Source organism: Panthera pardus, unplaced genomic scaffold (genome assembly GCF_024362965.1).
Source record: "Panthera pardus isolate Hobbes unplaced genomic scaffold, ASM2436296v1 HiC_scaffold_13, whole genome shotgun sequence".
NCBI lineage: Eukaryota > Metazoa > Chordata > Mammalia > Carnivora > Felidae > Panthera > Panthera pardus.
Window position 1 is genome coordinate 54,163,533 of NW_026526688.1, and position 25,797 is coordinate 54,189,329.

Consider the following 25,797-nt stretch of genomic DNA (forward strand, 5'->3'; position numbering starts at 1 on the left):
TTTAGGATGCTCAGTTGTCTAAAATTTACTTCATTAAATTAAGAACTTCAGTGTATACGTACAGGTCATCTACAGACCTTATTAAAGTTAAGATTCCGATTCAGTAGGTCTGTGGTGGTCACAGATTGTGCATTTATAACAAGTTCCCAGGTAATGCTGATTGATGTTCCTGGCTCACAAACGGTACTTCGAGAAGCAAGGCATTAAGTCACTATCTAAGAGTGTAATTTTCGTTATAAGAGTGAATACATGAAAATTGATTTCAGGGCACAGGGTAGGACTGAAATGTATATATGGAAAACAAGAACATATCTATATAATGTCTTCTTTTTTGGAGGCGCCTGGGTGGTTCAGTCAGTTGAGCGTCTGACTTCAGCTCAGGTCACGATCTCGCAGTCTGTGAGTTCGAGCCCCGCGTCGGGCTCTGGGCTGATGGCTCAGAGCCTGGAGCCTGCTTCTGATTCTGTGTCTCCCTCTCTCTCTGCCCCTCCCCTGTTCATGCTCTGTCTCTCTCTGTCTCAAAAATAAATAAATGTTAAAAAAAAATTTATAATGTCTTCTTTTTTTTAATTAGATACTTTCAGAAAAGTTGTAGACCACTTTGGAAGATTGGACATTTTGGTCAATAACGCTGGAGTGAATAATGAGAAAAACTGGGAAAAAACTGTGCAAATTAATTTGGTAAGCTATCTTAGCCATGTTTTTACTGCCTGAACTTATTTTTAAAAAATGATGCTTTTAAAGGAAAAAAAGGTTCTTACATTCATGAAATCAATACAAAAACCTACAACGTAGAAAAAGGGAAGTTACAGAAAGCTAGGAAAAAAAGCATTTCCTTTTACAAATAGGAAGATATTTGAGACTTCTAATTATGCAGATAAATCTGTCTTAAAATCTTCAAAGGAAATATAAGAAAAAAAAACCCACATAGTTTATTGCATAACTTAGTAGTTGGCAAACTATGACCCACAGGCTCACCTAGCCTGTCACCTGTTTTTGTATGACCTGCAAGCTAAAAATGAGTCTTATATTTTTTAATGGTTGAAAAAATGTAAAAAGAAGAATATGAAGTACATAAATATACGAAATTCAGATATCAGAGTCTATATAGTTTTATTTGAACACAGCTACAGTCATCCATCTGCATATTGGCTGTGGCTACTTTTTGCTACAACAGCAGAGTTGAATAGTGTGACAATGACCTTGTGGTGCACATTGACTAAACTATTTACCATCTGGCCCATTACAGAAAAAAAAAAATCTGTTAACCGTGGCTTAACTTACTTACTTAAAAACTAAATCATTTTTAAAAATGTTTTATGTTTATTTTTTAAAGAGAGAGAGAGAGAGAGAGAAAGTGCAAGCAGGGGAGGGGCCCAGAGAGAGGGAGACACAGAATTGGGAGCAGGCTCCAGGCCCTGAGCTGTCAGCACAGAGCTGACGCAGGGCTCGAACCCACAAACTGGGAGATCATGACCTGAGCCGAGGTTGGAGGCCCAACCGACTGAGCCACCAGGGTGCCCCTGAAAACTAAATCTTAATTTAATTCCAGAAATTTAACAGAAAATAAGGCTAAAGGGACAGTGAGACTTTGTAATTATTAAGATTTTTATCTTGAAAGTCGGTATGTGTGTACGTGTGCGTGTAATTTCTACAATGTTTGATGATCGTTTAGGTCTTGCTTAAATTACAAAAACGTCGAATAAAGAAATAAGATTTGTTTTATCCACTGTATTACAAGGTTGTTGGGTATCTCATTTTATAAACACACTTGACATAAGGTATTGGGATTTAGTAAAACTTAAACCTTAGCCAAACAAGTTGTCGGAGCTAAGCTGTAGGGGGGGGTCATCCCGCCCTTGGTAAGGCCATTCGACTAGTTTTGCAAAGCAGGGATGTGTAAAGTACAGAGAGGCCACTAAGTGTGTTTAAACATACAAGGAGTGGCCCCCTCCTTCATGATACCCTCCCGGGAGATGATAAACACCTTAAAAACAGGAACTGAGTTATGTTTTTGCTTTCTCTCTTTCCTTTCCTTCTTTCTTTCTCAGTAATCAACACAATATCTTGAAGATAGTGCTTAGTCAGTAAATGTTTGACTTGAATCTACATTCCCAGGAGTGATTGCTTAACAGTAGTAACGTGGTGGGAGTAATGAGAATTATACTACCTCACAAAAGAGAGGAATGCGTGAACACTCTGATAAGGATACAGAGTTGTTCCCCAAACTTGACAGATGCCTAAAGTCCTTTAACCAAGAGTGAAAGGTACTGTTTTAAAATACAAACAGGGGTGCCTACGTGGCTCAGTCGGTTGAATGTCAGACTCATGACTTCAGCGTAGGTCATGATCTCATGGTCTCAAGATCGAGACCCTCCTCCCCAAGCTGGGTGTGGAGCCTACTTAAGATTCTCTCTCTCTTCTCTCTCTCTCTCTCTCTCTCTCTCTCTCTCTCTCTCTCTCTCTCTCTCCCCCCCCTCCCCCATACTCTTTCTCTCAATCTCTCTGCCCCTCCCCCATATACTTTCTCTCAATCTCTCTCTCTCTCTCTCTCTAAAAAAAGAAAACTAAAGTACAAACACTCTCCTAATTCTTTTTAAAATTTGTCACAGGTGTTCCTAGATATCATGAGATTTCAGAAGAACTTTAAAATGTTATTTGTCAAGTTTCCCCCATATCTTTCTGGGATATATGTGTATGTTTAGAGACCTGTCAACTTTTATGTTATATTTGTCTCTTGCTGACAATATACTGTGAGCTCTTATTTTTAAAGCCATATGTGAGCATATCTGCATTGTATATTTGTGAATTTAAGCCACTTTTATTTTTTACCCTTCTTTTGGAACTTATTTCTTACGCTTTAGTTCATATTTTAAATTTACTAAGTTTTCTTTTTGTTTTTGATCTTTTTCCATTCCTTTCTTAAATTCCACTGGATACCTCTAAATTTTTTTTTTTTGCTGTTAAGAATATTTTATTAATCTTTGGTGGTTGCCCCTGACTTATTATGAACCATACTTCATTATATACTTTGGTTGCCAGATTTAAAAAAAAAAAATGAATGTACAACCATTTGAGAACTGCAGGAATAGTTAAGAATACATTTTTATAAACTTGATGGCACTTTCCAAAACCACATAACGTGGCAAGAATTTCTTTGAACTGAGTTCTGCTGGTGAAAAAGCACAAATCCCACAGCCATTTTCTCCCTGAAGCATCACTACTGATATTTTTAATAATTTCATCAGTGCTGTCTACAGATATTTTATAGATAAAGTTCACTAGGGTATAAAATTCCATATTGGTTGTATTCATAATGGACAGCTACTGTGTCTCTTCTCTGAGAAATCAGCTGTCAGAAAGCAGTGTGCAATGATTAGAGCCAATATAAAGAACGTGAAAATAGTGAAGAGATTATCTTAAATAATAGGATTCAAATTGTCTATCTTCATCTGACTGAGAGGGAGTGTTTGCTCTAATGTAGCCTGGGTGAATAAACACTTGCTGCATGCTAGAAAGTTCTTACATTATCTGCAAATAGAAAATTCTGGAAAACCAGGAGAATTTTATTTGGCTCCTTTGTCTACAACTCACTCTCCTGGATCCTTGCTCATTGAAATTATCTGGTGTTTATTTTTCTTTGGCCTCTGCTGACATAGGCCACTCCTTAGCTTAACTCCAGGAACTAATATTTGTTTAATTTTACATCGAGAGAGCAAGATATAACCTTTGTTACCTATATATAACTCGAAAACATGTTACTTCCCTTCCTACCTTCAACACCCATTTCAAGAGTAGATTAGAATCTGACCAATCATTATCCTTCCAACTTGATTATGTCTGTTAGTATAATGCAAATATTTGTGTTAGGTTTACATAACATATATTTTTTTTCGACTCTGAATGTAATTTGCCCCTTTTACAAGATCCTGTGTGTGCTTTTGCATTTTTCTGTGCTCCTGTCCCTGTCAAGAGAAGAACCCTTTAGTTAAAGAACCTTACCACATATCACTCCCTCTTCTGGAATCTTGTACAACATTATTATACCATTCTTAGAAAGGCTTACAAATTTAAAATTTTTATTAGAATTATTTTTTATACCCATGCACTATATGCCAGTATACTCTGAGCTCTTTCAGGGCACAAAATTTGTGTTTTGTGTACAGAGTAGGTGTTCAGTGAATGCTTATTGGATAAATAAACTGTCATTCGATGACATTTTGCATACAGGGGTATTCATTTTTGTGTTTTAATACACTGTTGGGATTATTTCCTGATATATCAGCGTTGCCAGGCTGTATCATCTGTCCTTCCACTTTTCACTCCTTACCAGACTTACCCCTTCCTTATCCTTAACTCCACAGATCTCCCCACTCTCCCCACACAACAGGTACATTAAACCTCTTCCCAGTCTTTTGTTCCCACAAGGCTAGTCTGTGCCTCCTCCTTCATCTGGAGCCAACTGCGCTATCTTTATTTCGAACTGCTCAGAGCTAAGAATGTTCAGGAAAGAATGAATCTTTTCATAGCTATCAAAGGTTACTCTGGCAATTGGGTGGAAGTAGACTTGACTTTGAGAACTGGTAAAGCCATTCTGTGATGTATTCCTTTTACTCTTTGACCCTTTAATATGCCTGACTAACTTCTTCCCGTTCAGGTGGGATTTCATAACCTAATTTGGACACGTGACTAATGTATATTGAATCCCTTAGTGTACTCAAATAAAAACTAAACAAAATAGATAGCTTATTGCTATTGATTATTTTTGTCAGACGTACACGGGTTGACTAAAGATTTGCACTGGAAAGGTCAGTCAAGACTGGATTCGGTCAAAAGTAGATTCCAGCCCTGAATTTAGAATGCATGAGCTTTTATTTCATTTCTGTGGTCTTGGGTTTCACGGTTGTAAGAGGATGGGGATACTTTCCTTGCCACGAAGGATGGTTAAACTTAAATAAACCAGAACTTGCACGAAGTATCCAGCACAGTGCCTGAACATAGTATTCACTCACTAAATCATATTTCTCTTCCAGATTGTAAAAACACATTGTTTTCATTGGCACAGTCTGATTTCTATATGAGGTTGATTTCTCTGCCCTTCTCTACCTCTAAGGAAAAGTTGAGGAGGTAGATAGGAATGTTGTCAAATGTACTCCCTTTTCTTGGTTCCCAAGGATGTTAATTACAAATTAAATTAGTAACTTCTTTCTGTTATTGCTACTCAATAATATCTAAAGGTCTAGTTGAGCTCTAATGGTTAGGCAAAACTTGCTAAATTTTAAGTAGTTCTACAAGGGGAAATATAATATTTACTGCATAAATGAGTAAAAATGGGAAAAGACTGGACACAGAAACAAAAGATAAAAAAAGGATTTCAGGGAAAAAAATGGTCATCTATTTTAGTATTTCTTGAGAATTGGGCTGGTGAAAAGACAAGAAACCTGAAAGGCAGTGTTTCATGATTTAGATGACAGAATTTTTAAAATTAGAGGTAGAATGTAGCACAAGAACCGTAAACTAAAAGGGACCCCAGATCGGAGGAAGGGAAGGGAAATGATAGATTCGGAAATTTCAGTAGCGAATGCACAGGCACACTTGTATTATATATATGTTATAGAAATATATATGTAATACATAACATTGTATGTTATATATAATACATTATGTATCTATAAACTAAGAAGACATAATGTCTGATAAGAAGAGTTAAACAAGTAAGCTACTACCATTTATCCATTTATCTTTGTTACAGGGGAATTTGCGAGTGGTTTTAACTTATAGAGTGCTTTAATCTGTGGAAAAAACTAATTTAAGATCTGGAATACAGTGCAATTATAATTTTGGTTTTACATATAAAAATTGCTCGTAACCAAAACTATGGAGTAAGCATGTGTTAATTAGGTCATTTGGTCACTAATTGAATTTTTATTCATATTATGTGAAATTAGACACAAGATATACTTTCTTTCTTTCCTTTTTTTTTTTTTTTTGTTTTTGAGAGTCAAGTACAAAATGTTTTGAAGGTCAAGTACAAAATTGAGGGTACCTTGGGGCGCCTGGGTGGCTCAGTTGGTTAAGCGTCCAACTTCGGCTCAGGTCACGATATCACATTTTGTGGGTTTGAGCCCCCATCAGGCTCTGTGCTGACAGCTCAGAGCCTGGAACTCACTTCAGATTCTGTGTCTCCCTCTCTCTGCCCCTCCCCTGCTTGTGCTGTCTTTCTCTGTCTCTCAAAAATGAATAAACGTTAAAACAAATTTTTTTTAAAATTGTACCTTTATATAATGGACTGAAATCATACTATAGACTCCAGCTACTTTGTGTTTGTAGCTAGAGCATGTCTGTAGTTTTCATTTTCTTATTTTCCCCTAGATGCTTGGTATTATAATGACCAGATCTATGTGGTATATAAACATTGCCAAGGGACAAGAAAGATATTTAGAATTTAACAACAACAACAACAAAAAAACCATTTTGTTCTGTGGTTTCCTAATATTTCATTTAATATATTATCTGTATAAGGCAGAGATTGTTATAGGAAAAGAGGTAAAATACCCTATATGCCCCAGCCAGAGCATATCAGACCCTGTTTTGTAGATTTATTCTGAGAACACTTTCATTTGAAAAGTTACTCAGTTTTTAACCTGATACTGGATGGGAAAATAATCCTTTGTCCTCCACCACCAAAGACCTGGAAATAAATCTTCCTTCTTTAAAAAATTAAAGCTTAAATATTCCCAAACTGTCTAACTGGCTGCATCTTGTAGATGTTGAAAACACAAAAGCAGGGTGTCAGCAAAGCTGTAAATACCTGAGAATAAAAGCATAGCGCCAATACGCATAAATAGAAATTCTGTCCAGACATGCTAGAGACTTAGGCAGAAACTACCAGAATCTGACTGACTTCAGTAATTTCAGCCATATACATTTTTTCCTTCTTATATAAACCATCGATGTTTTGGGTTTTTTTTTTTCTTTTTAAAGGGAATCATGGGGAGATTTTTACTTATTCTCCCTAAGCCTACTTAATATCAAACTGACATGTGGTTTAAGTGAATAGAATCTTCAATTTACTTTTTTGTTCTAGGACTACTGTTAGGTAGAGAGGCAAGAAATCTTGTTAAGAAAACTCTAAAAGGACTTTAAAGAAAAAAAAAAGGGTAAACACCAGTGTATGCCCTCAGTTTCAGGCTCATTACCTATTTCATCATTATCTTTACAGTCTCGTAAAGAATGAAAAAAGTAGGAATAAAGATGTCAAAAGAAAATATCCACCTTCTAAAAGTCTAAGTTGGAAAGGAGAGCAGTTCTGACATCTAAAAGGGAAAATAAGGTTTCAAATATAAGTTTTGTATCACAAGTTACTCTGGGTAGTGGTGAATTCTTAAATGTCAGACTCCTGCAACAGAAGAGTTGCCTACGCGTGGAGATAGGTAACAAATCAGAGTAAACTCTCAGAAAGACGGTGCGAGAGTGAGGAGCAAACTTACGTGACAGACGTGACTGAAGATCCTATGTCCAGCTAATGGAAAAGTCAGGGTGCTGAAATTGGGTAAAAGAGTTATATGATCTCACACCACACAGGCTTCAGGATTGCTTTATACTGCAACACAGTGTTATCAGAACCTAGTTTCTTTTCATCTCTCTGCTCTGTCTTCCTTCATGGAGGTTTCATCTTCAAGACACTGGTAATGTAATGATTTAACCCAGCCATCACACCTTTATGAAATGATGCAAAAGGAAAAATGGAATCATTTCTTTCTGGTTTTCTTAAAAGCAAAAATTTTTTCGGTGACCTCCTCTCCCACCACCCCATCACCTACCTGGACCCCCGCCCCCTTTTAGCTGACTGCTCTTCAGATCTCACCACCTAGAAGTGGGTCACCTACAGGCTCCTAAGCCAGTCACTGGCATAGAGAATGGGCTTTCTGTGACTGAATTAATCAGTATCTACCCTAAACCTGGGGAGATCACCTTCCTCTGGATTACATGGGGAAAGAAGTGGATACAAATGCAAAATAGACTTTTTATTAGGAAAAAAAAAGATGAAAACTGTATAGGAAATCAAGGGTTTCCACTATTATAGATTCCCAAATCCAAAAGAGTTAAACACAGCAGCTGAATATAAAATACCTGAATCTGAAAACCTTACGCTAAGAAGGGTAAATACATTTTGTGTCCAATATTTAGAAAAGAGAAAGAATACACAGTACGGTACACACGAAAGAATGCTGTAAACTGTGTACTGGAAGGTGCTGCGAATTGAGGTCAAGTGACAAAACACCACGGGTATACAACTTTATTCATAAAATATCAGGCGGGGCAGTAAGTGAAGATTTGCAGAGATGTGACGGGCTCCACAACAGTAGGCAAACAAAGGAGAATGCAGTCAACGACTAGCTTTAAAAAAAGGCAAGCAGTCACTTGAAAAAGCTTTCAGGGGTAGTATTTGCGGAAATCTCCCTGGGTATCTGCAAGAGCAATAAAAACTTTGCTGTGTGACTGTGCAATGAAGTATAATGAATAGCTTTTCCCATTTATGCCTCTGGATTAGGTTTCTGTTATCAGTGGAACATATCTTGGCTTGGATTACATGAGTAAGCAAAATGGAGGTGAAGGCGGCATCATTATCAATATGTCATCTTTAGCAGGTAAGGACAGTTACTACATTAATAATAATTTCCTATTGGTAATTTGGGCCACAAAAGTGAATCTTCAGAGGATATTCATTATCAGTTCAGGTTTGGAATTGAAAATGTGCTTAATAGTTTTGTTGTTACCGGCTCTATGGGATTTTCTATTGCATTATGTCAGAAGTTTGAAGTAAATGTTTATTTCTTTTAATTAATTAATTAATTAGAGGGTGCAAGTGAGTGAGGAACAGAGAGATAAAGAGAGGGAAAGAAAATCCCACTAGAGGGAGGGAGGGAGAGAGTGAGTGAGAAGCGGGACTCACCTGACTCGAGGCTCATGTTATACCCGACATGGGACTCAAACTCACGAACTGTGAGATCATGACGTGAGCCGAAGTCAGATGCTTAACAACTGAGCCACCCAGGCGCCTTATGTCTATGATTTTAAACTGTGACTTTTCAAGTTCCCTTACTGTGGCACTAAGCAGTAAGGCACGTGAAAGCATCTTTGACAGAGTCAAAAATGCTAAAACACCATTAAGGTATCTCTACTCCCCTGTGACTTTAGAAAGAGAATAGAACTTAAAAACACGGCACATACAGTTGTTGGGATCTGTTGTGGGCAAAGCCAGATTTTACTTGTAGTTTCTCAGGGTCTCTGGCTGGGCCTGAGAATTAAATTGACCTAAGACAGATTTGCAGGAAAAAAGCTTGTGGATTTTTATATGTCCACGAGAACCCCTATGGGAAACAGAGACCAAGGATAGCTAGGCCTAAGCGTTTATAAACAAGGTTGAAGGTTGAACGAAGAAAGGTAATTGTGGGAAAGTGACTAAAATATATGGGGGGCCCTAAAGGAAGATAAGAGTTATTTTAACAAGGTCTGTACGGATTTCCGTTGGCCTCAACTCCCCATCTCTGGTGATAAGCATGTTTCTTTGCCACATGCTCTTGCCTAGGAAGGCCCTATTTTACATGGGAGTTGTAGCACCTGCTTTCAGGAGGAGGAGAGGTCAGAGTACCCTTCTCGTACCTGCTGATTTTTCAAGTGCCCTTAGGTCAAAATAACCCTTATGCCAAAGTGCCCCATTTGGGGTGAACTGTTCTGCCACCCATCAATGCTAAACTGCTATAGTAAATAGACCCAAACATGTAATGGCTTAAATATAGTATAATCTTATTCCTCACTTATATATCAGCCCGGGGCAAGATCGTTGTTGCCAGGAACCTCTTCTATATGCAATCACTTGGAAAGTCAGGCTGGCAGAAACCCTTTGGCATGGAGCTTCCACAGTTAGGCTGGCAGCGGGGCGGGGGGGGGGGGGGGGGGACTCCTTTCTCTGCAGCAGAAAAAAAGAGAACACCGAGGAGGCAAAGCTTCTTTTCTAAAACCCCAGCCCAGTAACGGCACACCTCATCTCTGTTCATGGCCCGGTACAGGATTTGATCTCCTGGGTCACCTAACTCCAGGGGAGTCTGAGCATGTGGTCTAGCCATGTGCCTAAGAATGGATTTCAGTAGACTGCTAATCATCTTTGCCACAACGTACAATCCCAAGCTACGTTTTATTCAGAGCAGGAGGCTCTAATACCATCTGATACCATATTACTCAACAGTAGCTAGAATATTTGGCAGCAGCTTTTTGAGCCACTTAACCAGATGACTTTACTTTTAAAATTCTAGGGGGAAAAATCATCAATGGTTCTTGAGTAGTTCAAATGAAATGACGAAGTCTTAGAAGTCTGGCCGTTATTGAGAGCAAGTCTCAATTATTCGTGTCCAGGAGTAGTGAGACTGTCTTAAATTATCTGGTTGGTTTCAGTGAGTGTGGTAATTGTAGGGGTTCCCCATCTCTCCCCCTTCTGCCCCACCTGCCAGTTCTGGTTGTATTTCAGGAATCCGTTTTGGCGATGCCTGTGATCACACCGGAGTCTGATTCTCTTCGTCTTTACCTTCTCCTTCCTCTGAGAATCATTGTCAGATGGCCCTTAAGCTGCGGCAACCGTGCCCCCAGTGGAGACCTAGAAACCTCCTTCCTTACAACTTCTCCAAAGCAGACTAGCATCTCATTTTCTGGGTTGCCGAAAGACAAAATGACATCCCTAAAGTTATTGTAGAACTGATGCTATAAATTTTTCAGGGTAACCGGGTTATTTTTCCTAATGCAACATCTCCTTATAAATGATAACACTGCAACTCTGAGGATACAGTAAAAGGTGACAGCACGGACCACACTTACAAGAGATATTTGGCCTAAGGGAAGGCCATGTTTTAGATTCTGGGAGGCCGAAACCCTGGAGTCAAATTGTCAAGGCCACATACACACTATTTTAAAATGAAATTATAAGGAAAAAATACACAAGTGACTGGAGAAGTAACAAGAAGTATTTAATATTTTATTAAAAACAGAAACTTAGAGGGGGGCACCTGGGTGGCTCAGTCGGTTGAGCGACTTCGGATCAGGTCATGATCTCACAGTTTGTGGGTTCGAGCCCCGTGTCGGTCTCCGTGCTGACCGCTTGCTCAGAGCCTGGAGCCTGCTTCAGATGCTGTGTCTCCTTCTCTCTCTACCCCTCCCCCGCTCACGCTTTGTCTCAAAAATAATGTAAAATAAATAATAAATAAATAAAATGTAAATAAATGTGAAATTCTCAAAAATAAATGTAAAAAAAATTTTTTTTTAGTTAAAAAAGAATCGAAACTTAGGGACCCCGGGGTGGCTCAGTCAGTTAAGTGCCTGACTTCGGCTCAGGTCATGATGTCACAGTTCATGAGTTCAAGCCCCACATAGGGCTCTGTGCTGACAGCCTAGAGCCTGCTTTGGATTCTGTGTCTCCCTCTCTCTGTGCCCCCTCCCCCACTTGCACGCATGCTCTCCCTCTCCGTCTCTCTCTCTCTCTCAAAAATAAATAAACATTAAAAAAATTTTTTTAAATAAAAATAGAAATGTAAAAAAAAACAACAACAACAACAACAACAAAAAAAAAACGTGGGCTTTTTTTTCACCACCCGGGGTGGTGATCAAGAGATAATTCCATGGATTGTGTCTTAAAGCCAACAGGCTAGAAAAGCTTGTTGAGCCACAAGCACTGTATAGGGAGCCCCTCGCCCTTCTGCCACTAGAGGTACTTATTTCATTCCCAGGAAGCCTGCAAGGCTCCAGGGCTGGATCAATTTAGGATTCTGTGGGAGACATTCTATACCATAAGGGGAGGCTTGCTTGCATCAAAGTAAGTATGAATAGCAAAATGCAATGTAGCACTGTCTTTTATCCAATAAAGACATTTAAATGTGTTAACACTTCACATTCATTGAGCACTTGCTGTGTATGTGATACTGTTTTAAACACTGCGTGAGCATTACCTCATTGAATACAACAGACATGAAGTAGATTCCGTAATCCCCGTTTAGTAGATGAGGAAATCAAGGTAGGAGAATTTAAGGATCTTGCACAAGTGTATATGGCAAGGAAGCAGGGAAGCTGGAATTCACATGCAATCAACCTGCTACAAGACCTCTTCTTTTTTAACCACTAGATTATCTATCTCTTCTCTCTGGGAGTTTGTTAATTTGTCTCTCCATCCACCGCCATTTTGGCCTCACTGTGAAGTAAAAGAAACAGAATTCCTATAACTTGATTATGCCAGGGAAACTTCTTGAGGCCTGGGCACTGCTCTAATCTAAAGACGACAAGACTAAACCCCAGTGGTATCTTAAGCTTTTGCCCATTTGACACACATAGTAAAGCCCTGAAAACATTTGAGGAGCTTACCAAAGTCGCAAGTCAAAACACGTCACTGAGAAGAACAATTTAAGGATTATAATTAGACGTCCACTTGGCTCTCTTGTCTAAGAGCTTGCTCTATCACACTACCCACCCCAGGGTATTCTTTCTCTCCTTCCCTATTTCAGGGTCAACATTTGGAACCGTGTGTGGGTCTTTCTCTAATTATGCAGATAAGACAGTGATTAGATCCCAAAATCAGTGATAAGATCATTTGGGTTTTAAATTGCCTTTCTGGCACTCTTATAATTTAAAGAATATCCTAACCTTCCTAACTGCATCTCTGCCTAATATTCCTCCCAGCCAGCAGGGTAACTCTATTTATAATGGTTAAGTAGTTTATCTTTGTCCATTCTGTATGACTCGGTGCCTCCATCCTTGTGAAGAAAGGTTCATAATGCCTGACCATACCTGTTGCCTTTCTACTATTTGTCGCTGGCCAGTCTGGACAGCCCTGGACCAGGCCCTGCCACCTCTCCTCCCACCTGGGCTTTGTCATTAAGGTACTTTCATCTGACAAACAGTATTAAGATGTACTATCTTGTATTTTGTCCACTCACCAAGCGCTTCTATTCTTCCCATAATAAGATGAGTTCGATAAACATTCAGGATTTTGTAATGGTAGAAAAACAGAACCTCTCAGGTGTCACACTTTCCTCAGAAATGTGATAAAAAAATTGTCTGCCCTTGAAGTCACAGCATGATGGGAGAGGCCAGATGACCAAAAGAGTCTTTGAGGAGTTACCAGAGTCAAAGTAATTTTTTTTTTCCAGTTTTATTGAGGTATAGTAAACAAAATGTAGAAAAAAGCATTTCTAACGCTTGTTTCCTCTGTGTTTTCCAAAAGTGCTTTCCAAACTTTCTCTCCTCACAGATTTTTCCTCTTTTTCCCCTTACTGCTCACTCTATGAAGGGAATAGCTTTGGGTCCTGTTGAACTCAACCAGTCTTTCCTCACGGTCTCTTACATAGATTCGGTGGAGTCCTTCACTGTCAGTAAAACCTTAAGTTGAAACACTGGTTCGGGCAGAGAAGTTAATGAGTAATGACCACTGACGCAGCCCAAGTATCAAATGCAATTAATTAGTTTAACAAACAGGAGTAAAGCGGAGAGTGATCCCTCAGCGTACTGAGGGAAGGGTGTGCTCCATCTGGAAGCTCCACAAGCTGTTCTGATCACTGTTAACCACACAGACTCTTCCGTAGGAGTTTTTGTCTATAAACGTAATATATACAGCTGAGCTCATTTTGCCACATTCATCATTAACTATTAAAATTTTTTTTTTTTTTGAGAAGAACAGGGTGACGTCTGGTGTCATGCAGGTAATTAACCAGCTGTGCTCTGAGCCTAGGACATCCTGTAAGAGTCAAGTTTGCTCCTTACATAGTTGCTTCAAACAGGGAAGGACAAAGCAGTTGTCAGAGGAAAAGCAATCCCCTTGCTAATCCTGCTTCCACCTGCCTGCATACTCAGCTGCTGAGGTCTTTCACTGGGGGCATTCTCTGTGCCTCTGACAGTCACTCAGTAGCATTTTGTGAGAGATCCTATTAGGGTCTTTTTTTTTTTTTTTTTTTTTTGCTAAGATTGAAAACAATAAATAAGAAAACTTATTTTCTGAAAACATTTAGAGTCTCAAGGAAATACGTGAGCATGTCTTAAATACCAGCCCAGTAACATACTTATTTGAGGCATACATTTCATCTAAAGGAGTGTAATTAGCTTGCCATTTGTGTTAAGGTGGATGTGCCAAAGTTACCACTTTAAGTAACAAATTCAACTTAATCATACATATCTTGGGCATGTACAGAGAGGCAAATAGGGATGTGAAAGTAACGAGGCAAAATTTCTGCCTGAAGAGCCGCATATCGGTATCTCTCATCAACATGGCAGAAGTAAATAGAATGACATAGACTTTTTAAGCAGAAACATGATATCGAATTGCAAGGCGCTGGGATTCCCATGGCCTGATGAGTGGTAGTTGGACTGGAATGTCGCAACAGACCAGAAATATTGGGTGACTTAGACTACTGATCACCTTCTTTCATCTCCAAGCCGACAGTAAAAAGAATCAGGTGGTACCACCCTCTGCAGTATTCTTTTTTTTTTTTTTTTTCAATAAGCGTTTATTTATTTTGAGAGACAGGCATATATAGAATGAGCAGGGGAGGGGCAGAGAGAGAGAGGCAGAGAGAGAATCCCAGGCAGGCTCCCTGCTGCCAGTGCAGAGCTTGACGCAGGCTTGAACTCACAAACCAGAAGATCATGACCAGAGCTGAAACCAGTAATCGGACACTTAACCAACGGGGCCATCCAGGCACCCCAGAACTAATAAAGTTGATTCTTAACAAACAAAATTACCTTTCCGGAAAGATTTTCATTACAGAAGATGCAGTAGTTTTGTGAATGCTTACACCACTTTTCATGTCCTGTCACACTTGCAAACGTGACTTGTTAATGGCGCACATGATACTGATGGAAAAAAGCAGCACCAGATAAGGTGTTCTGTTATGTGGAAGATCGCGTATAACGAGGAGGTGCACCGACTACTTGGGTCAGCTGTCTCCACCAACCTAGATAAGCAGATTCTCATCACTTCTTCCTTCTCCCTCCTCTTAGAAGAGCGATGGTTGAAAACAGAAAGATGGGTAGATGTTTTCTTTTTTGACCGTAAAGAAAACGTGAGGGGTTCACATTCCTGCTTTTTGGCTGAGCTGCTGAGCTACAGTTTCGCATGCGAGGATTGGTGTCCTTGGATTCTCAGTTTGTTTTCCTAAGTGGAATTTCTTCAGCACTTCTGTGTAATCTATTTGACATGGCTTCTGTCCCTTTGAAAGGAAGTATGTTTGGTGATTCAGTACAATTGCCTTGTCTGAGCAGATTTGCAGTTTTTTACCTTCTATGAGATGTAAAGGTTACAGCTATCTGTTGTAAATATGGGCAGAAAGAATATTAAAGATAGAAGAACTAATGTGGAAATGGAAAATGTATTTTTCTAAATGACTTCCTTCTATGTTCTGTAATTGCATATGTAATTTTCAGGTATTTAAATTTTTTTTTGTAATTATCTCATCCAGTCATTCGCTATTTGGTGTTATTATCCTGAGTGTTTATAGAAAGCATTTATTTTGTGGGTAGAATTTCTCCTTCCATTGATTTTTTTTTAACTTTTTTAATGTTTATTTATTTTTGAGAGAGAGAGAGAGCGACCAGGGGAGGAGCAGAGAGAGAGGGAGACACAGAATCTGAGGCAGGCACCAGGCTCTGAGCTGTCAGCACAGAGCCGGATACGGGGCTGAAACTTACGAACTGTGAGATCATGACCTGAGCCGAAGTCGGACGCTTAACCGACTAAGCCACCCAGGCGTCCCTATTGAATCTTTTTTCCCAAATGAATCTATACTTAGGGTGGACATAAACCTGTAAGTAATTAGACCTATTATGTTTTGGAGAGACTCATTTTGCAATTCTGTAAGTCAACTTGCATCATGCTGGGTCTAGACTAAGGATTAAAAAAAAACTATTCTTTTTAAATAAAGTTTATTCTGAGAGAGAGAGAGAGAGAGAGAGAGCGAGAGAGGGAGGGGCAAAGAGAGAGGGAGAGAGAGAATCTCAAGCAGGTTCCACACTGTCAGTGCAGAGCCCAGTGTAGGGCTCGAACTCATGAACTGTGAGATCATGACTTGAGCCAAAATCACAATTTGGACGTTTAACCGACTGAGCCACCTAGGTGCCCGAGTATAAGGTAACCATTTTTAAGCACAAATAATAGCTTTCTCTTTCACAACATTAAACAAAACGTCATTTCTTTAGAGACTGCTATCTCGTTGTCATAATCCTTTGTTTTGTTGTTGTTCTTAAATCCTTTAACATGAATATCCTGTGCATATCGGTATTAATTTGCAAGATGTTAAAAACCCACATTAATTCCAGCCGCTGGCCAGCTAGTTACATACTGGCAATATTTCCTTGAAGTTGGATGACTGGCAGTGATCTGGCCTTTCAGCACTGGAGGGACTCATTTCAATAGAGTATATTTTAAATATGCTTCCCTGTGCCTTGTACTTGAAACAGACTAAACACATAGATCTCAAACGAATGTACTTCTGTAAATCCTCTTGAATTAGGATTAGCAGCAGCCCACGGTTCACCAGGTTCAGAAACCCAACCAAGTTAGGACATTGTACCAGATTTGTGGCATTGTAGTTCAAAAGTATACATTTTCAGAAAAAGATACAATGTGGAAAAATAAGTCTGTAAAATGAGATTTGGGGATACAGATCTCTAACCCACCCTTCCTGTTCGGAACATAAGAAGTAACAGTTAAGATCTATATATGCTGGGAAGATTAAAAAAAAAAGTCTCCAAATTAACTGTGGCTTGCCTAAGTAACTGAAAAATAGAATTCTCTTAACTTGTAATACCCTCAAACTGGAAACAATCCAGATATCTATCAACAGGTGAAAGTATATGCAATTGATGGGTATATTCTTACAGTGGAATAGTATTCAGAAAAAAAAGAAAAGAAAAGAAATTAGCTATTGATACACACTATGACGTAGGTAAAGCTCATGATTATCCTGGGTGAAAGAAGTCAGACTGAAAGAGTTTACAGTATGTGATTACGTTTATATAAACTTCAAGAAAAGGAGGACTGTAGTGACACAAAGCAGATCAGTGGTTGCCTAGAGCAGGGAAAGGGGGGCAGGAAGCAGAAGGAAGGGGTGACAAAGGCACAAGAGGAGACTTTTAATTGATGGATGTGTTCATTATCTTGATTGTGGTCATGGTTTCATGGGTGTTTACATATGTTGGAACTTCTTGAACTGTGCACTTTATGTAGTTTATTGTGTGTCATTTATGCCTTCATAAAGTTATAAAAAAAAAGGACAATTTCTGAGTGTCTGCTATTGATTTATACAGCCTTTGATCTGAAATCAAAAAGCGAAAGCAAAGTACAAGTCAACATTTTGCAGGATCGCAGTGAAAATGTCATTATAATGGTACAAGATTCATAAAACCAAGTGCCGCTTTAAAAATGGAAGCAAATTTTTCCCATTCTGGTTGCATTTACAGTTGTGCCTTTAAAGAGAAGTATATGTTTTGTGCTTGCCTGTTTAAATGCAACCCACCTAACAGTACTTGATTTACTTCACTTCTGTGATACTTTGAACCAGCTTGGGTTCAGAAGTTCAGTACCTTCACAGAAGTTACAAAAGTCCATTTCAAGTTCATCTTTGACAACATTTATGAACAGCGCCCTTGTGCTTTTTGTTTCTGTGGCTGTGTCAGCTTTTCTCTGCCTACGGCTCCTTCTGCACTTCCTACAGTCCGTGGACACGGTCCTACCACCAAGTGACTTTATCTCTTAGACCTTTAAGGAGGGTCAAAGCCACAACTAACTCAGAAGAACAAGATGCAGCAATGCCTGGCTGCACCTGCTTATTCCCTTTATCCCAAAGTCCTGATACACGGTGATACACAGTCCTGTGTACACGGTGGAGGCATCATGAATTCTTGGTGGCTGACCTTAATGAACTTAATTAACTGACACATTTTACTAAACCTAAAAACAAAAAACAAGAAGAGAACCACATGTTATAATACTTTGAGGTCACTGGGTGGACGCACTACGTGTGATCTACCATCAGGGATTTAAAGTGCTCTTGAGCAAACATACTTTATAAATTGAGACCTGGCAGGCACCCAGGGAGTGGTTAAGGTCTGCATTTAGTGCTGAACTTTGGCACAACACACTTGACTGATTGGTGGTGCTCTGGGACTAGTTAGCTGGGTGGAGATGAACATGTCTCAGCAGAATAATTTAGTATTATTAGCATGACATTTGATATTAATAACATTATAATAATCAGAGATCGCTGTCCCTTGACTCAGAGAAGTCACAATGTTAAAAATGTTAAAATGAGTTAATGGAAGAAATTTGTTAAAAACTGAAATATACAAATGGCTCTAGTTGAAAGTTTCACTATTGATTAGAAAATTGACAATTCTGAGAAATAAACTTGGTAGTAGTAGAACTAGAAATAGAATTTGTTCAGGAAAAGGTTTTTCCTGTTGTTTTGTTTCTTTTGGGGGGTTGTGCCAAGAGGTAGGGGGACAAAAGATGCTGTGCGTGCTACAATACTATTTCTGCAGGCCGTGAATTTAATCATGCATTCGAATAGTTACTGTGCATATGTGGAAAATTAAGCCAATTCTAAAATTGCTTGAATTGTGTTAGAGTGCATAATTATGAAACGAAATAAAATGGAATCATACATTTTTAGTTGTGGCTTGCTTTCTTTTTCCTTTCTTTCTTTCTTTCTTTCTTTCTTTCTTTCTTTCTTTCTTTCTTTCTTCTGGTTTTCTTTCTTTTCTTTTCTTTCTTCTGGTTTTCTTTTCCTAAGTCATGGGCAAGAAGATCTAGGCATCTACTACAGATATAAATCAAATGAAGTTACTTTGAATTTTCTTAAACACTTACAGGCATCATTCAGTACAAGTGGTGATGGGGAAATACATACTAATTTATAACAAGGACAGCTAATCTCCATATCTCGCTTAAGAAATTTAAACTTCCTCAGCCATTTGCAAGTCTTACAAATATAGAATATATACTTTTTAAGATCCAGCCTTAAAAACTGAAAATTGATGGTAACTTACTGGAATTTAAAGATGATTCCGTTTGTGATTTGTTTGTTTATTATTTTTAAGAGAGAGAGAGAGAGAGAGAGAACGAGAACGTGAGCAGGGGAGGGGCAGAAAGAGAGGGAGGTACACAATCCGAAGCAGGCTCCAGGCTCTAAGCTGTCAGCACAGAGCCTGGCGTGGGGCTCAAACTCAAACCATGAGATCATGACCTGAGCTAAAGTCTGACGCTTAACTGACTGAGCCACCCAGGTGCTCCTGTTTGTGTTTTAGATAACACTGACTTCTCTTGACAGAAGGTCAGGGAGACAGAAGGGCTTACCTATCGCTCTTGACTTCATTCCTAGGCTGTCACTTATATACCATAAATTCTGGACAGTATAATAGAGATCGTGGAAGGAAAGTTGTCCAATAATGATTTTAGTGTATTTTGTAGAATAAGCTTAAAATAGACACAAATTATCCATTTGCATAGCAACTATTTCTTGGTTTTTGTCTGCTTATTTTTTAGTTAAGTTGTTGAAATTTTTTGTTTGTTTCAGGACTCATGCCTGTTGCACAACAAGCCTGTTTATTGTGCTTCAAAGCATGGCATAATTGGATTCACACGCTCAGCAGCGGTGAGGATGTAACAACTACAGTGTCTCCTTTTCTCTTTCTGTACCTGCATGAAACATGAGTTCTAGAAAGTAGAGGGGAATAAAATCAGAATTCAATACATCTGGATTAAAAATAGAAAAATAAACTATCCTTTAATCTTTATTATAAAAAAGAAAATGGTTCTCAAGTCACATCAAGGGGCAAATGAAGACTAGATCCTTTTAAAATGAAGTCGGTCCTAAACACAGATGTGGTATTGAAAAATCTCCTAAGGGCAAAAAATGGGAAGATACTCTTTATTTTTAAAATTGGCTCCAAATTTAAAAATTATTAACTTTAGCCCTCCTTGAGTAGAATATGCAGTGTGCCCCAGATATTACTTATCACTGGAAATATGACAAAAAGGAGAGCACGGGGGGGGGGGGGGGGGGGGGGGGAATAGGCATTTACCAGAGAGTAGTCAAGGGGGATGTCTCCATGGGGGCCTAGGGTAAGAGGTGCACAGAGCTTAGAAGAATATTTTAGGCCTAACTGACCACATGCATTGATGGCATGAAGTGAGAATGCTTGCCTTTTTATAATAACTGAAAAAAGGCCATTTGAATGGAACCTGAGGAGGAAGGGGAGAGTCGGAAGTAGGAGCCAGATGAAAAGCAGCTTGTGCCCCACAGTAATGAGCTTAGATTTATTCTAAATGCAGCTACCAGGGGGTCTTTTATGCAGAGGAGGGACAAGATCAGGTTTCCATTTTCTGAAGACCATTCTGGCTACTGTTTAGAGAATGTATTAGGACAAGTATAGAAGAGAATAGGACAGTTGGGAAAGTCTCTGCAGTGGGCAGATGAGGTGAGACAAAGAGAGGAGGCAGACAAATAGAGAAAAGATGGCGAGAGAGGAAATAGATGCATGAACAGTAGATGTGCAATCAAAAGGGAAGACAAGCAGCTCTCCTCCTCTTAATTCAAATTGATTGGAAATTTTTATTTACTTTGCAAAGACTTACTCTGTAATTCAACTTTCAGTGAACGCATAAAGCTATTACAAACAAAGCAAATCTGAAATACCAGAAACTCCCTCTTTACAATGACAAGAATGGACAAGAATGGACACCTGTACAGTCAGTTCACTCGCAAACGCTGAATTAGAGAATACTGAACTGTTGCTCCTAGGAGAAATACAGGGTTACATTCTTTCGAGCCTCTGGTCACAGCATTTTTGATCAACCATATATAGCCTAGTTTAAATGTATTTGTATTTAAATACATCTTATTTAATGTGTATTGTGTTCAATATGTATTACAGTAACATGACCAACAGCATTTATGCCTCATGCCTGCATCAGGCTTATCTAACACATGTAGTTTCTCTATAAGGCACATCACAGCCTTCCCACACTTAGGAACACCAAACGGCACTTCACCACTAGGGTTGGGAGTCATTTCAAATAGCCAAGTCACCAACAAAAGGCACAGAAGTGAGAAAAACATGGACTAAATATATCACAAAAGGACCTTTGTTTATAAGAGCTGAAAAAGAAAGAAGTGCATCTTTTTTGATCTTAGCTGAAACATTTGTGTATAGCAACTCAAATTTCCCACTGCTCTGTGCCTGTCCATAAATGACCCCAAAAGCTCTATGACTGTTGATTTTGGAGGTTACAAGAAAGCAAACGGAATGGAAAAATAATCGACTGTATTTTGTTCTACAGATACTTTAAGTAAAATCAGTAGGTGCAAAATTAAGCCAAAGAATGCTACTCTGAAAATACTTAAATTACTTTCCAGATAGTACATATTATCAAGAGTATCTTTAGAATCCATCAAAGTTGCAAACTTTCCACTAACAGTATTTTTTAAGGAAATGTTCTTTGTTCTACAACCCTGATCTTTGAAAGCAAACCTGAGATATTAATTCTGAGCATTAGCTTTTTACATTTGGGTTCCTGCAGAATTCAGTAGATAAGATCAGCTTAAATAATCAAGTATTTTCAGGAGTTTCCCAGTAAAACTAATTTTTGAAGAATTAATTGAGGCTTTCAGGAATTCATTCAGCATTTTAGGTATGTATTCTTTTGCTTTCTGCTACCAGTCAACCTTACCACTGTCATTGTCCTATAGCTAGAAGGATATCTGACTAGCATTTTTCACTTCAGACTCTTTGAAATGGTTTTAATTATCAGTGTGCCCCATGGTATACATTTACAAAGCTTGAAACCTGCAACCTTCTACTTCTCATCAACAGATGGCAGCTAATCTCATGAACAGCGGTGTTAGACTGAATGCCATTTGCCCAGGCTTTGTTAATACACCCATCCTCGAATCCATTGAAAAAGAAGAAAACATGGGACAATATATAGAATATAAAGATCACATCAAGGATATGATGAAATTCTATGGAATTTTGGAGTAAGTACTTATTTTCCTTTGTACTGTGGTTTAAGTACCATCTAGTCTTAAGTGATAAAGAGGGGAAAAATAACCTTTTAAATTTGAGAAGCTAACGCCAGCTTTGACGTGTTGGTTCAGCAAACTCTCAAAAGAGAATTTTTTTTTTCTGGGCTCCTAATGTGTATGTTTACACATTATGAATTTTGAGATACAGTCAGTGCATCGTAATTGCCTTCAGCCATGATGAGATTTTTTTTTTTTTTTAATGTGAGGCTTTTGGAAGTAATGATACCTTTATCTGACTAAATACCAAGAAATATTCACATTTGCCTCCTGTGACATCTCACATGGCCCCTTAACTCCAACCATTTTCATAAGAATCAACACACATGGTTGGTGAATAGTGTCTGTGTTTGAGCAGTTGGGTTTCACAGCGTGGAGTCGTAACTATCAGGTTGAAGGAATCCCTCCCCCCCCCCCCCCAATCAAATCCTGGTTCTATCTCTGACCAGAAACGTTATCTCTCAACCTCTGGGTACCTCAATTTTCTCACCTATAAAATCGAGACAACACGAAAACAAACAGGGGACTTTTGAAAGGCCGTGAATACATTGATACATGGAAGGTACTTAAAATAGCACCAGATAAATAAGAGATGTTCAAGAAGCGTTATCTCTGATTCTTCGTGATTCGATTTTAAGACCCTTTTCATCTGATTAAGTCTAAGATCTGTAAGCTCGAGGGGAGAAAATAATCATTGTCTCAATGTAAACAATAAGCCCCTGAGTTCTTCCTGTCAAAATGACAGGGTAGGCAAGGAAATGTATGACTAAGGTTGTCATATAATTTAGTTCATATCAAATTGAATAAAATAATGGAGGTAGCAATAGCTTCATGACGTGCATTTCCTTAATACTTGTTAAAGCTAGTAGATTCTCCAAAAACAATTCAAAATGTAGTGATAGTTATGCCTCATACTGAAATTTAAAAAAAACAATGTTTCCTTTCTTTTTAGCCCATCAATGATTGCGAATGGATTAATAACGCTCATTGAAGATGATGCTTTAAATGGAGCTATTATGAAGATCACAACTTCTAAGGGAATCCATTTTCAAGACTATGAAACAACTCCATTTCATGCAAAAACTCAGTGAACATCTTCTAGATCAGCCATAGCTGAAAATAAGAGCTAATGACTTCTATTAGAACATATCTTCATTTGAATATAGCTTTTTAAAGGAAATGTCATTGTCTGAAGCTTTCCTTCGTGTATTTGATACTAATTTTATTTCTAAATGATTAGTGGAGTATTTGAATAGAAAAATTCAGGAACTGGGGCGCCTGGGTGGCTCAGTCGGTTGAGCAACCGACTTCGGCTCCGGTCATGCGGTTTGTGAGTTCGAGCCCCGCGTCAGGCTCTGTGCTGACAGCTCAGAGCCTGGAGCCTGCTTCTGATCCTGTGTTTCCTTCTCTCTCTGTCCCTCCCCCACTCATGCTCTGTCTCTCTCTGTCTCAGAAATAAATAAACATTAAAAAAAATTAAAAAAAAAATCAGGAACTATCAGAAATACGTGAACCAAAGCTAACTTTTGATCTTTATAGTCTGAGTAATGATTAAAACAAAGGATATTCAGGGAATATTCTACCTTTCAGAAAATGTATTTAAATTTGTGGTACATAAATATTAATGTTTTTCAGAATATCAGTTCAAAGGAGATACTTGAATTGTTATTTAAATCAAACCAGATGTAAAAATCTCATTTTGTTTTTATGTTCTCACTTCAAAAGAGAGAAGCTACCTACAATGGCAAATTTTTAGGAACAATAACTTACATACCACATTTCAGCTGAACATTTCAGCTCTTTAAAGACGTGGCATATTTGGGGGCCAGATAAGGAATAAATTACTGTGTGAATATATCCCAAATGAAAAATCTGATGTATGGGAAAGTGACAGAAAGTAACTGGCTGAGATGTTGACCCACAGTTCGGCCTCCCATCTAGGAAAACCATTTCTTTCCTATTTGCTAGTTTTAAGAAATTTAATTTGGGGGGCATGTGGGTGGCTCAGTCAGTTAAGCAGCTGACTCTTGATTTCAACTCAGGTTATGACCTCACGGTTCGGTTCGTGAGTTTGAGTCCCACATCAGGCTCTGTACTTCATGGAGCCTGCTTCGATTCTGTCTGTCTGTCTCTCTCTCTCTCTCTCTCTCTCTCTCTCTCTCTCTCTCCCTGCCCCTCCCCCCCAAAATAAATAAGCTTTAAAAAAATTATATAAACAATGTAAAAACAAATAAAAAAAATATAATTTTCTCCAGAAATCTCAGGAATAAACTTGTACAGTTACAGCAAAAAGGATAGTTAATGCTCTTTAAATATTTTACTTAACATAGCCTAATTAAGAAAAAAAAATACAAATACAATATTTTTCAGATAACTTCTTTATCTGTACCAATTTCAAAAGTGCCTACTTTTCAAAATAACTTTTTTTTCTAATCTCCAGAAGTTACTTCGTGTTCTATGTATAGCTGTTGAAGAAACTAATTTTGTCACAGCTTCAATTGTAAATGTTTTTGTGTGCTCAAAGTCATATTAACAAAAGGTAAAGATAGCTGTGATATTTTGCTATTTTCCCTGTCAGGTGATTTAAGATCAGATCAGTAAGTGCAGCTGCATTGGGTAACATTATTTGCAAGTAATAATTAATGCTAATAATAGTGAAAGCACAAGATTTCCAAATCAATCTTTTTTTTTTTTTTTTTTTTTCCCCCATAGAGTATTGTATGAGTGATTCACTCTGCCTGTGAAGGCCAAAGCTCCCTGCTTGGAGCAAATTCCATCCATTTGAGATTGATGAATATTTTCTAGAGACACTGGAGTGTTTTCCTATCTTGTTCTGTTTTAATTCTACCATAGAGAACTATTGCCTTCATTTTTAAGGAGTAATTTGAATATGAATAACTTATCTAGAGGTTCATATAATGTATTTGAAAAACAACAAGAAATAAACATCAGTGAATGTCTGATAGAGAAAAGTTGTAATAATGCAAAAATTTGTTCATACATTGTGGCAGGAAGCCGTCAATAATAATATAGGCATGTGGAACGTCACTTATCTTAACAGATTTTCCTACTGTAATGTTCAATGCTATAGCTAAAACTTTTCATTTATGGATAATTTTCTGTACTGGCAGCCCTCAATATACTTTGTGCTTTGAATTGGAAATTTTTTCTCAAATCAATGAACTCTGCAGACATTGGAAATCAAATACTGAGTAGAACTGAAAAAAATGAGTTATCTGTTTTAAAAGTTTATTTTACATTAAAATGTATCTGCTATAAATAGCTTTAAATAAACCTATAATGTTATATGATATCTCTGTATACTAATTGGGAAAAAAATATTAAATTTGGGGGAGGGGAAGCGTTAGTTTCTTTAATTATATTTTTTTCAATGAAAATCCTAATGTAAATAATATGCATTTTTTTTGAAATGTATTTGCCTTAATAAATAGGGCAGGGCTCCCAGAACAACAAAACTAAAAGTATGTGGACGCTGGAAAAAGATTAAGACTTGAAAACGGCATTGAAATGTCCAACAAACTTAATTTTCCCATACCAAAATAATTTGATACTTGTGCCATTTACAATACAAGTGATTATGTGAAGATTTCTGTCTTTTTTTTCCCCCTATCTTCATAAGTTTAGGATATTGAAGAGGTCTGAAAGTGTAAATTTTTAATAAAAT

At 38.1% G+C, this 25,797-nt stretch overlaps 1 protein-coding gene across 1 annotated transcript in view; it reads left to right on the forward strand.

Moving 5' to 3' along the window:
• Positions 1 to 25,418, forward strand: part of HPGD (15-hydroxyprostaglandin dehydrogenase) — a 29,267-nt gene extending 3,849 nt beyond the window's left edge. The window contains 6 exon segments of the mRNA XM_019440964.2: positions 575 to 681; positions 8,555 to 8,651; positions 19,605 to 19,627; positions 19,629 to 19,682; positions 21,904 to 22,067; positions 23,065 to 25,418. Coding sequence (XP_019296509.1) covers positions 575 to 681; positions 8,555 to 8,651; positions 19,605 to 19,627; positions 19,629 to 19,682; positions 21,904 to 22,067; positions 23,065 to 23,203 — 584 coding nt within the window. The 3' untranslated portion in view covers positions 23,204 to 25,418.
• The last annotated feature ends 379 nt before the right edge of the window (positions 25,419 to 25,797 follow it).